Source organism: Momordica charantia (assembly GCF_013281855.1).
Source record: "Momordica charantia cultivar OHB3-1 chromosome 7 unlocalized genomic scaffold, Mcharantia_2.0 BLBB01000007.1, whole genome shotgun sequence".
NCBI classification, from domain to species: domain Eukaryota; kingdom Viridiplantae; phylum Streptophyta; class Magnoliopsida; order Cucurbitales; family Cucurbitaceae; genus Momordica; species Momordica charantia.
The window spans coordinates 15,785,732-15,799,574 of record NW_028275165.1 but is presented as its reverse complement, the minus strand read 5'-3'; the positions used below and the strand labels follow the sequence as shown (position 1 = coordinate 15,799,574).

Below are 13,843 nucleotides of genomic sequence, written 5' to 3'. Positions count from 1 at the left end.
TGAATTCGAATATGGAACCATCATGGGTTGGCTCATTGGTCCAACCCATGCTTGACGCCTACCTAGAAACTGATTTCCTATGTATTTCCTTGGCAACCAAATGCAGTAGAGTCAAACGGTTGTCCCGTGAGATTAGTTGAAGTGTATGCAAGCTGGTCCGGACACTCATAGATTGGAACGAGCTTGGGATTTGGGGGTTAGAAGAGGACTCGTTTGGTTCGACAGAAAGAGGAAATTGGGTGATTATTTTAACTTTTGGTTACACACTTTTCAAGTGATTCCTAAAATCCCTAATAATATACCAAAATCCCCCAAGCGATTATTTACAAATGCCTTCTAACAAGTATTCACAGCACGATTTTTTAATCAATGGAAAAAAATATGATTAATATAGATAACTAATAAATAAAAGCATAGATATATATTTATATTTGTGGATGTTGATATTGGTTCCTTCAACTACTAATGTAATGTCTATTGATTGGGTCTTAAATTAGATTGAATAGACAGATAGGGAATCTAACTTCATTTTTAGTTGCAGAAAGGAGGGTACAATTAAAAGGCCACGACCCTTCCTTCCCCTAAAGCCAGAACTGAAATGGAAAAATGGTTGAAAGAAAAAGGGGAGCTACTTTCAAATTGGTAACAATTTAGTCCTTAGACTTTATATTTAACAATTTAATCCATATGGTTTAAAAATTGCAACAATCTAGTCCTCACTCATCAAAATCAAGGGTTACTTTTTGTCATATAATAATTTAGTCTTTATAATTTATATCGATCTACATATACAAGAAATTTAACAAATTTTTTTGATAGAGATTAAATCGTTACAAACTTTAAACTATAGAAACTAAATTGTTATCAATTCGTTATAAACTATAGTTCATGGACTAAATTGTTATTTACTTTTTTTAACGTATAATATATATGTTAGGAGATTGAAGTTTGAATTGAATTAATTAAGAAGCTGTAGACTACAGTTGAGGGTGTGGGTGAATGTGCCTCCAAGCTTCATTATTGGACCCATCAATGCCTCAAACCATGCGATTTCTACACCAATTTGGTGGAATATTAGAGCTTATTTTTATTGGCGAAAGAATGTCGGTGAGATCTACTTATCTATTAAATGTAATAGTAATATGCCTATACAAATAAGTCGTATCAAAAAGTCAGTATGATGTGTTTGTCTGTGTGAGAAAACTAACGTAACACTCGAACTTCATTAATATGATTGTATCTTTTAACAAGAAGGTTAAATTGTAAGTTTGGGTATTTAATCTTTTAGAGTTGTGTCTAAGTTTAGAAAGTATCTAGTAGATCTTCAAACTTCTAATGTTATGTTTAGTAAGCCTCTCAACTTCTCGTAACTTTATAAACTTTCGTTAATGAATTTATTAGGTCTTTGAATTTTCAATTTTGTGTCTAAATGGTTATTGATTTATGAGACACCTTTTAAAGTCTAGAGACTTTTTTGATACAAAATTGAAAATTTAAGAAATTTTAAAACATTTTTTTAAAGTTTAAGGATCTATTAGTGTTGACAGAGAAATTTCGGCTAACCGTTAAATGCCATGTCACAAAATTAAAATTATATTTAAGACCAATCACAAATTTACACATGTCGTAAATTAATTTTTAAATCAACAAATCAAATTGTGCTACGTGTCTCTCTTATGGCCGTCCGATGAAACTAACTAATTGGATTAAAACCCATGAACAGACTGGGCCCAAGCCCATTAAACCCATGACCCATCTAAGACCCACCAAAACTCTATAAACAGAGGGGTCACCTCTCATTTTGGAGGGAAAGAAGAAGTCACAAAGAGGAGAAGGAAGGATTCGAGAAGAGATCCAGAAGAATTGGAGATTTAGAGCCATCAGAGCGTTCAGAGTCGTCTATAATTATAATGGAGCATCCCAAACCAACAAGACTCGAAGAATTGAAGACTTGAAGACGACGAGACTTCAAGAATACTGAATCTTCTCTTCGCCAAGCAACAAGACGTGAAGCCGAAGACTCCATTAAGTTACAAATTCTTCATCAAGCAACCAACCGAAGAACTTCATCAAGCTTCAAAGTCAAATAACTCCTCAAACTCCAAGCCGAATAACTTCACAAGCTGCAAAGCCGAAAAACTTCAACAGGCTACAAAGCCGAAGCACTTAACAGGCTGTAAAGTCGAAGAACTTCAACAAGCTGCAGAGTCGAAGCACTTCACAAGCTGCAAAACCGAAGAACTTCACGAGCGCAAAGCTGAATACTTCAAATATTCTTCAATAAGCTCGAAGCCGAAGACTCCATTAAATCTTTATCAAGCTACAAGCCAAAGAACTTCATCAACAAGTCAAAGTCTTCAACAAGCTCAAAGCCGGAGACTTCAAAGATCATTCGACAAGCAAGAAGTTGAAGGCATCAACCATTGATTCAAGAACAAGCTCACGAGCCCTTGAATTAAAGTTTACATTTGAGAGAATTAATCAGAGGATTATACATAACAGATTGTAACACCCACATACATAAATACAAATACAAGTTCATAAATTCGAGTAGTCTCTTCGTTTAATTTCTCGTCGAACAATTAGACACAACATCGAAACATTTTTAAGGCTAGAGATTTGTTAGACACAACCCTCAAAGTTTAGCCATAAAATTATTTAAATTTAAATCTTATTTCGATTTCTATTATTCAAAATTTGCCTTTAGACAATGTTTTTTTTAGACAATTTTAGTTCCTGAGAACTTATTTTATTGTCAATTGGATGACGTGATATTAAATATGTATATTAATATTAAATATGTATATTAACGTGTTGACAAGCACATGGACTAGAACTTAAAGTATTAAATTTTTATTGACATTTTCATTGACATTTAAATGTGTCCACGAGTTCGGCATCAATGTGAGGGGTGAATCAATGTTCTCATAGTATTGAAAAAAAATAATAAAAAAATAATTAATCATCTTTAATTTATTTAGAAATTGTGAAATACTTATTTGTTACCAATTTTTAATTTTTATACTTTTCTAGAAATATCTATCAATATTTACATTTTATCCATATTTCCATTGATATTTCTATGAAATCGAGATCTCGACATTTCTATCGATATTGACATTTATAATCTTATTGAGCATAACCCAACAGTTAACACATCTCAACTTTCTCTTAGATTTCGTAGATAGATTATCATCCACAGGTATAATATAATATTTAAAAAAATTAAAAAAATATGATAGAGAAAAATAAAATACGGTTGAATTGCAAATTTGACATGTATATAAGTGGACGTACGCTCATGAGAACAATTGGTAATGATCTAATGAGTGTTAGAATGTGACATGTTACGTCGCTGCCTGACATAGAGTTATGTTACTAGTCGACATTGGTTACATTAATTACAATGATTTGTTAGGTGTTGACATCGAGTCTAACATGCTATCAAATTTATTGGACTTTGTACCCCATCCGACATTACTTACACTAATTACAATGATTTGTTGGCTATGGACATCTAGTATACTAGAAATCTTATTGATCGAATATTATTTTTTCCAAAATTTCATTAATGAAATTTCACCCCTAACAAACCACATTAATTATAAAGTAAGAATACCATACAAACTAAATCTAAAAATTGGTTGAAGGAAGATCATGAGTTGTTTAGAACATACTTTGCACAAAATCTCAAAGGTTGAAAAAAAATAAAATATTCAATGCCATTTTGGATTTTATTGGCAACTATGCAAAAAGTCATTTTGTGGGCCCAATTGGGAATAAAATAGAAATAGTGGGTTACCAAAATAAAGTGGGAGACCCATATTAGCAAAAATTTCAACTACCCCAATCAATTTCTTGTGTATTGCATTAACCAACTTCCAACTTCCAACCATATTCTTATCAAGTTTCCCACCCTTTTTCTTATCTTGTTATGTGATTATTTTTTCAAACATGATATCATTCATAATTTGAGTTTAAATTCTGTTTCCGTTCATGTACTTTTTGCGGTTTGGTCCTTATATTTTGAAATATTGAATCTATGTAAATTCTAATTTATTATTTTTTCTTTAAGCTTTTAGGTGGATTAATAAAAATCATTATAATGGGCATAATATGGTCTGAAATGGTTTGTATAAGATTTTTTTTGGTTAAAAGTTCACCGTAAAATACCAAAACTGAGCTAACTTTAACTTCATGTTCGGAAACATTTTTAATTTTTGAGAAATAGAGACATTTGGAAACTCTTCCAGTTTCTCGTTTCAAAATTGTGTAGAAATTTTAGAAACAACAAAATTATGGGCCCATTTGGTAACATTTGCTGTTTATTGTTTAGTGTTTCAAGTTTTATTGAAAGATTTAAGCATTTATAACTATTTATGTTACTTGTTTATCATTTTTCAGACACGTTACCAAAATTTTATAGAAATTTTGGAAACAACAAAATCAAGATTCTTGTTTCTTGTTCACATTTCCAAAACTTTTTTCAAAAATAAATAAAAATATCATTTTATCCTTCTTGCTTATAAAGAACAAGAAATAATTACCAAATGAAATTATGTTTTTCTTTATTAAAAAGAGAAAACAAGAAACAAGAAACAAGAGGTAAAGTTAAAAAAAAATGAAAAAGAACAAGAGGGGGAGACGATGTCAAAGGCGCACTTTATTTCTTGTTTCCAGATTTTTTTTTCTAAAACATAGATAAAATCATTTTTCAAAAAATGCATATTAAATATAAAAAATTTGAATATTTAGTTTGAAACATTAATTTTCATATAAAAATTATACATATTTTTTTAATCTAAAATTGTTAATAACCAGAAATAAGAAATAGTACTTACCAAACACGTTTTCATAAAAGATGAAACAATGAATAGATATCAAATGTAGTTATATTTTTCTTGATTGAAACAGAGAAAGCAAGAAATAGAAAAATGAAAAACAAGAAATACGAACGCTACCAAACGCACTTAGATTATGAATTATTTTGTCTATGTCATCCAATTTATTCTCAATAAACAATTTGAAATTAATGTATATTTTAATGCTTGCTTGTACTTGCAAAGTTCTTTCTTACAAGAAATAAAGTTATCTCTTATAAGAAATATGTAAAATTCAGATGTGACACGTGGCCACTTTAATGTTTTAAGACCTAGGCTTTGTAGTTTTTTTGAAACATTATTTTTGATAGTTGTGATTGAGTAATATAATATCACGTAACTATTTATATATGCGTGATATTTAAGGAATAACAAAATTTTTTATTATTAAAAATAGATTACGTGTGCAAATAAATTAAAAGAAAAAATCCCTTAGAGAAATAGTTAACTAAACATATAATGACTAATTTTTGTTCTATAAATAATAAAAAATTGAATATTGATATTGTTGTTGTATATCTCTTTCTATTATTTTGTTAATAAATTTATAATTTGATTGATTTATTTGCTTATAATATTACTAAAAAAGATTCTTCAATTTTAGCGAGCAAGACAAAAGTACTGGATGGATGGTGATCTAAAAAAAGAGAAAAGCTAACGTTGCAATTGAGAATTGAGCTTTGACTCAGAGAATATCTATAGCCTGGTTGGTAATGTTCTCGTTTTTTGTTCCTCGTTTTTAGTTTTATGAAGAAATGTAAGCATTTTGTAACTTTCGATGTTTCTTGTTTCTCATTTTTTTGGAAAAATTTTCAAAGTACAGAGATTTTAGAAACAACCAAAATAAATTTCTTGTTATCATTTCCAATTTGTTCCAAAATAAAAAAAAAAATTGTTTTATCATATTTGAATTCATGGATGTTTATCCAATGAATTTATTGAAATAGAATGATTTTATGTTCCACAAACAATAATGTTTAATTATTCGTCAACATCAACACTGCACTCAAGAGATCTTGCTATTTTTCTGAAAGTTTAATCTCCATGTCCAAAGTTTTTCTACTAAAAAAAGTGTCTAATTATTCAAACTAAATTTGGTTTTCGATGACAACAATACAACTATATTTATATAATTATTGTTTTCATGATTATTAAATACACATTTTAAAAATATAAACATAATTATTTACCTTCCATTCTGAAGGGTTTTGTAGAGCTATATATATAACGAAATAATTAATTATAAATCACACATATATATATATATATATATATATATATATATTATTTAAATAACCAATTAAAGATAATTAAATATTTTGAATTTAGACTAATTAATCAATTCAAATTAGTTCTCATATTTATATATTTATATAATTAATAATTATTTTATTAATTGAATTAAGATTGAGTAGTTAATTTTTGCTCATGAATGACTATTCACCACAAAGTAAAAAGAAATTAATAAAAATTATCACTTGTAATTGTAATTAGTTTATTGATTGAATTTAAATATTTAGTTAAGATATATATCTTTGACCAAAATATTGTAGTTGTTGTACTTGTACTAGGAAAAAAATAATATTAATAATTAATTACTTACAATTAATAGATTTATTTTAATTGGACCACACTACATACAATTAATTAGGTATCATTGATGTTCATGGATTATTGCAATTGCATTTGCATGTTGATTGCAACTTAAATATACTAGATTGTTTATTAATTATAATTAATTCAAAGTTGCTTAATTACTAATTAGTAGTAACAATTAATTATTGAAAATCAGTATATTTATTTTAACGTGATCCTTACATTTATTCTACTTTTAACAAACTCAAAATGAGCTTTCAAGTATGTTTATTAATATATTAACGTCAACATATATTTAAGTCACATAGCTAATTAGCGATGAGTATTAGATAAGTGGATCCTAGATGATAAATATAGCAAAAATCAAAATAGTTATTTTTTTTTAAAGTTTATAGACTCAAAAATTAAAATTATTATTATTATTTTTTTTATTAACATATATATTTTTTTAAAGAATTAAGATAAACAAATCTGACAAAAATGGGATATAAACGCAGTCATTTTTTGAAAACCCCTTGGTTAAAAGCTGTTGGTAATTTTGTTTTTTAACTATGGTCTAAAATAAATTCATACTTCTATTAATATAAACTATAGTTTACATCACTCGGTCGTGATTTTTACTAAATAGACCATGACCAATGTTGATGTGTGATTTACATTGTGAACTTTGCTGACTTCGAATATGAGACGGGAGGTCACTGAAGTGGGGGTGACGACTTACACAAAGAACTTGTACGAATAGGATATATTTATCCAACACACTCTGATGCTTAAATTAATATTTAGATTGAAGTAGTGTCGGTGTGGGAAACTGTGATTGAAAGATGGTATAAAGATGGGGCACCCTTATCCGAAACACATGGTGTACTTTTTTGAGCTGAGCAAAGATTATCTCACCTACCTAATTCCGAGGAAGATTCCGCTATTTGTAAGGAATCTAAGGAATGTAACTTGTGAATCCTAAAGAACTATACCGAACACGATCCAAAATTTGGAATTTCGAAGTATGCTCCACCCCATATGTACTAGTCGAGGTGAGCTTTACTACCTCACATATGATAAATTTTTATCCAAAATGAAAGTTTAATTAACCTTGATTATCATATGATGGAACTCGTTTTAGATTATAATCTCAACGAAAGGGATCTCAATGCAAATTAAATTTGATCAACGATGAGAATTTTTTAATTTATGCAAAAAGTAAATTATTATAAGCTAACATGTCAAAAATGAAAGACCTTGAATCCTCTTATTTTAAAAAAAATTGTTACCCACTTTAATAACAATATATATGTGTTAAATTATTTGAACATTTCAATTTTGATTATAATAAGCGTTTATCGTTTAACACTGTTACTTCAACATTGTCGTATAGCATAACTAATGGGTGATAATTTAACAAGACTTAATACTAACAAATAGGTCTTGCTAGGTCAACAAACTCGATTTAACATGCATGCATCAACCAATCACATTGAACTTTTGAAAGATTTACAAAGTGAAATAGGGTTAAACCAATTTTTTTAGATTTAAATATTATTTTGGTCCATACATTTTCGGCTTTAGTTTATTTTAGTCTATGTATTTTCAAATTTTATGTATTTCAGTTCATGTACTTGAAGCATCTATTTTCGTCCTTGTAATTTAAAAAAGTGACTATTCTAATCTCATTTTTTTATCATAATTTTTTAACAGGATAGTTTATTTACCATAAATTTGTATTAAAAAGTTTCAATAAATAATTATATTAAAATTTTATAAATAAATATCAAATTGACAATTTTAAAAGATTAAAAAAGACAAAATAGACGTATTGAAAGTAAATGAATAGAAGTTAAAAATAGACAGATAAAAAATGAACTAAACTAAAGTTCAACAGAAATTTATTAATTTAATTAAAATATATTGACTAAATAATTGTCTAATTAGCATCTAGAAAGAGAAAAAGAGCTGTAAACATTAGTTGGGGACATTAATTAAATGGGTCACACTCAAACCAAAACAAAAATCAGTGCATTCAATTTGCCAACATTGCCTCCAACGACCCCCAACTGTCCCTTCACATCCAAAATGTTCAAAAGAAAAAAAAAAAAAACTACAAAGTCAAAACAAATTCAAAAGAGAGAGAGAAAATGACAAAAAATCATTTTTTTAGTGTAACATGTGGGAGTGAAGATCGAACTCACAACTTATATACCAATTACCGCTGAATGCTTTGACATAAAACAACTTGGACTATAGAGATCATTAAAAAAAAGATATTCAAACTTTCAAAATTTACAAAAATTTTACAATTAAGCTATTAAATATTGCAAAATATACTATGAACCACCAGAATTACTACAATCAAACTCCATAGTATATAATTGCGATAATTTAACCTAAAATTTTAAAAATTGTAATATTACAACCATTAAAAAAATATTTAGTTTTAAATTGATATAGAGCTGCCTCTCGATTTAAGGATTTTTTTTTATGGTAAAGAATCATCTTATATTTCAAGGGTTCGATTGAAACACCCCTTATATAGTTTAAGGTAGTTTATACGTTTTAATGTTTAAGGGTTTAATCGCAACAATTTTAGGAATTTATAGGGTGATTTTTGCAATTTTTTAAAAAATAATAATAATTAAAACGCCATTTAAAACCCCACTTCCCTATTTCCCTCACAAATTCCCCACTTCAATGCCTCTTCATCTTCCTCCAAATCTCCGATCATCCTAAACCCTCCGCTCATCCCGCCGGTCGCCGGCCGATCTCAACCGTAATCCACCATGGCCGCCGCTGCGCACAAGAAAGCCTCTAAGTTTCCCTCTATTACCAGTTGCTCTGGCGCGGCGCACGACTCTATCGCCGCCGATCTCGACGGAACGCTTCTGATCTCCGGAAGTTCGTTCCCCTACTTCATGCTCGTCGCCATTGAAGCCGGTAGCCTCCTCCGCGGCCTCGTTCTCTTGCTTTCGCTTCCGATTGTAATCATCGCTTACCTCTTCATCTCCGAGGCCATCGGAATCCAGATCCTCATCTTCATCTCCTACGCTGGCCTCAAAGTCCGCGACATCGAACTCGTCTCCCGCGCCGTGTTGCCTAGGTAATTTAGGCGGTGGAGACCGATTCGAATTCGAAATCGATTTGCAGAGCGCGCGATTTCATAAAAAAAATCCAGATTATTCGCGCGTTCGATTTCTTTTCAAATTCTGTTTCATCGCTCTGTAATTGGACGAATATTGTGCTTTTTCCACTGCTCGGGAGCTGTAATTTTAACTGATTACTGGAAATTTTTGCTCTGTGTTGTGTGTTTATTGTGTCTCTGTAATCTGCAGGTTCTACGCGGCGGATGTGAGGGCGGAGAGTTTCGAGGTGTTCGACAAGTGCAAGAGGAAGGTGGTGGTGACGGCGAATCCGACGATAATGGTGGAGCCTTTCGTGAAGGATTTTCTCGGCGGAGACAAAGTTTTGGGGACGGAAATCGAAGTGAACCCTAAGACGAAGAAGGCCACCGGATTCGTGAAGAAGCCGGGAGTGTTGGTCGGAAAATTGAAGAGATTGGCTATCTTGAAGGAATTCGGCGAGACTTCGCCGGATCTTGGGATCGGAGATCGTGAATCCGATCACGATTTCATGTCTATCTGCAAGGTACGCCCCCATACTTCCCCAAATTTAGGAAAATTGCACACGAATCCCATTTCAATCTCCATCTGCATGATTTTTGTTTCATTACATTTAGGGTTTGATAATTGAACCTATGTTTATATATACTTCATAAGTAGATTAGTTTTTGAAATTATATCAAATAAATGTTATATATATTAACCTATGTTCATATTTAACCTATCCTTTTATTCTATGGAATTTAATAAATTGCAAACTAGTTCAACTGATTTGTATCGTCAATAAAAAAGTTAGAGTTTCCAATCCACGTGTCAATATGTTTTTGAACTAAAAAAATATATAAATTTACTAAATAAATGTGGAACATATCATTGTTAAGAATGCAATCAAAGTCTCTAATTAATAAGAAGATTATCGGTATATAAGTGAGAGACAATATTTTTATTGGTACGAAACTTCACGACTTAGTTTAAAAGGAATAATATTAGCTTGTTGTAGCATACCAAGAAAGAAAATAATGGATTTTATAAAGTAATATCCAAATGTGGTAATACTAATTTTTTTTAATAAACATTGTATATTTTGTGTTATCATTTATGTGTATATTTTGTGTTGTCATTTATATGTCGTATCTTGATCTCGAACAATGATCCTCTAGTTTTTGTTTAATATATTTACTTTTGCAAAAGGGAACATTTAAAAAGGAAAAGAAAATTCAGAATACAAAATTTAATTTATTTAAGACACGTGTCGGTTCATAAATGGATGAGAAGAGAATCATGGACTTGTAGCCGGTCGAATTGAATTTCGTGGGACCCACCGCTGTAAAAATTTGCTCATCCACCTCACCGGCTTAAACATTTTACAAATTGGAGTGGTCCCCACAGACGACTCCTATTGATGAACCGAAAATTCTCTTAAATTTTATATTAATGAATGCCTCCCTGTCTATAAACAGCCCAACGTGAGGAATTAATGCGCACCAACCAACCTAGGGTAAGATAAATAAGTCTGTGTTTTGATAACGATTTCGTTATTTATTTTCTGTTTCGTTGTTAATTATGTCGAATTTTCGTCAACATGAATTTAGTTTAACAATGATTAATATCTGTATGTTATTAAGAAGTTATGAGTTTGTCTGTTATTAAGAAGTTATGAGTTTGAATCCGCATATTCATACTTATTGTACTATAAAAAGTTACGTTGGAGTTTTTCTCAACTTTTTTAGACTATTCTATTTTATCAGCTAAATTTTATTTTGTCATTGAACTTTTCAGCTCCCTTAATTTTATATTATTACTTTTTTTTTTGCGGTAATTAAAATGTTAGATATGTGTAAATGAGAGCTTCTACATTCTGAGTCATTCTTTTTGATTATTGAACTTGTTTTTTCTATTTGGGCATAGTCTCCTTTGAGTGTTTATAATTTCTTCATTATATTTATATATGATACTTTTAGTAAAACTTATTGTATTGTAGGGTTTGTTGATTTATATTGATCCCTGCTGTACTTCGTAATTTCTCTATTCAATAATGCATTGAGATGTTGATATAGGTTAGAAATCTCAAATTTTGTTTCAGTATAATTGAAGATATGTCTGAATTTGAAAAGAATAGTTAGGTTTTAAAAAATTTCTTTTAAATCAAACAAATCCCGTATCTATAATTTAGCCCTGTAGCGGGTAGCCTATGGCATAGTTATTCCATCCTTTTGCATTTAAAAAAAAAAAATCTTTTGTTTAAATTTATTGTTTTTTTTTTCCTTTTTTTAATGTTCTAATCCATTAGAACTTTTTTCCAAATCCTCCAAATGGTAGGTATCTTCTTCCTTTTTGTTAGTTTGTTATAAGAACAAAATAGTTATTTCTGATAAGGCCTTGATTATGAAACATTTATGTGATCAAACATTTTTTCCAAAATAATACATTATTATTGCCACTAATCAGTTGGAGTTATTACTCACTCTCTGATGTGCATTCTGTTTATTGTCTGATTTATTTCTATTACATTTATATGATGTAATAGTTATAAATATAATATGTTTGCTATGCAATTCCTTTGTAAACGTAACAAAATTTCTCATTATATTATTATCCCATATTTTGTTATTCAATTTTGGTACATAGTTCAGTTGATCAAAATATCAGTAACTTCTTGTATTTTATTATGCAATTTTGGTACATTGTTTAGTTGGTCAAAATATTAGTAATTTCTCTTAAATATGATGTAGATTTTTTTAATATAACATGTGAGGGTGGAGATCGAACCCACAACTTTTTTTTATTAGAGATTAATATATCAATCATCGCTGACCTATGGTCACTTTTACGTTCATTTTGTAGAATTTGAACAGGGACCTGATTGTGTTGAATTCTAATACTAACAAAAACTATATATGTGGGATCTTTACAGGAGGGTTATATGGTGCCCCGTAGCAAATCAGCGACGCCGGTTCCATTAGATCAACTGAAAAGCAAGATCATCTTCCATGACGGGCGCCTGGTCCAGCGCCCCACCCCTCTCAACGCTCTCATCACCTTCATATGGATCCCCTTCGGCTTCATCCTCTCCCTCATCCGCGTCTACTTCAACCTCCCCCTCCCGGAGCGCATTGTCCGCTACACCTACGAGCTCCTCGGCATCCACCTCGTCATCCGCGGCACCCCTCCTCCGCCGCCCTCCCCCGGCACCCCGGGCAACCTCTACGTCTGCAACCACCGCACTGCCCTCGACCCCATCGTCATTGCCATCGCCCTCCGCCGCAAGGTCTCCTGCGTCACCTACAGCGTCAGCCGCCTCTCCCGCTTCCTCTCCCCCATCCCCGCCATCGCCCTCACCCGCGACCGGGCTGCTGACGCTGCCCGCATCACCGAGCTCCTCCAGCACGGCGACCTCGTCGTCTGCCCCGAGGGCACGACGTGTCGGGAGCCGTTCCTGCTGCGGTTCAGTGCACTGTTCGCAGAGATGAGTGATAGAATTGTCCCGGTCGCGGTGGACTGCAAGCAAAACATGTTCTACGGGACGACGGTGAGAGGGGTGAAGTTCTGGGATGCTTACTACTTCTTCATGAACCCGAGGCCGGTATACGAGGTTCGGTTTCTCGACAGGTTGCCGGAGGAGATGACGTGCAAGGGGGGAGGGAAGACGGCGATCGAGGTGGCGAATAATGTGCAGAGGATGCTGGGGAGCGTGCTGGGGTTTGAATGCACGGCGCTGACAAGGAAGGATAAGTATCTGTTGTTGGGAGGGAATGATGGGAAGGTGGAATCTATGTACAATGCCAAGAAGTAAGATAAGATCTCATTTCATTTGAATCTGAATCTGAATCTGAATCTGAAATATTAGAATTAGTTTTTGGAGGGATATATGTGGAAGTTGATCATGTGGGTTTGTTTGTATTTGTTGGAATTTTGGTTAAGGAAACACTGAAACTGATTTGTAGCTGATGTTTTTGTAGTGAAATGTTGGTGAAACTGTCTTTTCAGGGTGTGTTTATGTTGTAATTTTTTCATAGCTTAATTCCTTGACATGATCTTGTTTGAAGCTGTAGTTGAATACTTGGGGTGGGATTCGAATTTCGATCTTTTGAATATATGTTTTAATTAGTTGAGTTATATGCTCTTTGGTCGAAGAAATACAAAAATTAATGTCGATAGGAAAAGAAAAATAATACATTAGTCACTGTTCGACGAGAAATTCAATAAGGGAAACTCGAATTAATGAACTTGTATTTGTATTTATGTATGTGGGTGTTA

At 31.7% G+C, this 13,843-nt stretch overlaps 1 protein-coding gene across 1 annotated transcript; it reads left to right on the top strand.

The window, feature by feature from the left end:
- Window positions 1-9,131: 9,131 nt before the first annotated feature.
- On the top strand, window positions 9,132-13,572 carry LOC111024350 (putative glycerol-3-phosphate acyltransferase 8). The gene is made up of 3 exons (XM_088126695.1): window positions 9,132-9,567; window positions 9,800-10,112; window positions 12,501-13,572. Exons 1-3 carry the CDS (start codon window positions 9,251-9,253, stop codon window positions 13,377-13,379), a joined length of 1,509 nt encoding a protein of 502 aa, XP_087982821.1. The 5' UTR covers window positions 9,132-9,250; the 3' UTR covers window positions 13,380-13,572.
- The last annotated feature ends 271 nt before the right edge of the window (window positions 13,573-13,843 follow it).

Coding starts and splice junctions, on each gene's coding strand:
- LOC111024350 (XM_088126695.1), top strand. CDS start 9,251: ATGGCCGCCGCTGCGCACAAGAAAGCCTCTAAGTTTCCCTCTATTACC. Junction 9,568..9,799: donor TCCCGCGCCGTGTTGCCTAG/GTAATTTAGGCG, acceptor TGTAATCTGCAG/GTTCTACGCGGCGGATGTGA. Junction 10,113..12,500: donor ATTTCATGTCTATCTGCAAG/GTACGCCCCCAT, acceptor GGATCTTTACAG/GAGGGTTATATGGTGCCCCG.